This window comes from Myotis davidii, unplaced genomic scaffold (genome assembly GCF_000327345.1).
Source record: "Myotis davidii unplaced genomic scaffold, ASM32734v1 scaffold663, whole genome shotgun sequence".
Taxonomy (NCBI): domain Eukaryota; kingdom Metazoa; phylum Chordata; class Mammalia; order Chiroptera; family Vespertilionidae; genus Myotis; species Myotis davidii.
This window is the reverse complement of record NW_006295816.1, coordinates 3546118-3546506: the sequence shown is the minus strand read 5'-3', so window position 1 is coordinate 3546506 and position 389 is coordinate 3546118. Positions and strand designations below refer to the sequence as shown.

Sequence of the window (389 nt, the reverse complement as noted above, 5' to 3'; positions counted from 1 at the left end):
CACTGCGGTGAGCGGGGTCTGCCCCCAGCGCCTGACCCCAGGCCTCTCCGCAGGCGGACCCCGACCAGGACGCCTCCCGCAGCCGGCTGCGCAACGCCCAGGAGAAGATGGTGTACTCCCTGGTGTCGGTGCCCGAGGGCAACGACATCTCCTCCATCTTCGAGCTGGACCCCACCACCCTCCGCGGAGGCGACAGCCTGGTCCCCAGGTACGGCTTCCGGGGGCTCTCCCGCGGGCCGGGCCGTCTCTGCCTCGGAGTCTTTCTGGAAGGTTTCGTACAGGGGTTGGTGAAGGACTATTCCCACTGCCCATTGGAACGCGGCTGAATTCTGTTTTGTTTTGTTTTTTTTGGCTCATTTGTGAGTTCTTGGTGGTTGGACAAAAAGCGC

General features: G+C 63.2%; 1 protein-coding gene across 1 annotated transcript in view; it reads left to right on the top strand.

Annotated features, from left to right (window-relative positions):
* The window catches only part of ITPR1 (inositol 1,4,5-trisphosphate receptor type 1), a 227042-nt gene that overhangs the window by 81181 nt on the left and 145472 nt on the right, over nucleotides 1-389 (top strand). Inside the window, 1 exon segment of the mRNA XM_015568305.1 lies at nucleotides 54-208. Within this exon segment, the coding sequence (XP_015423791.1) occupies nucleotides 54-208 (155 nt within the window).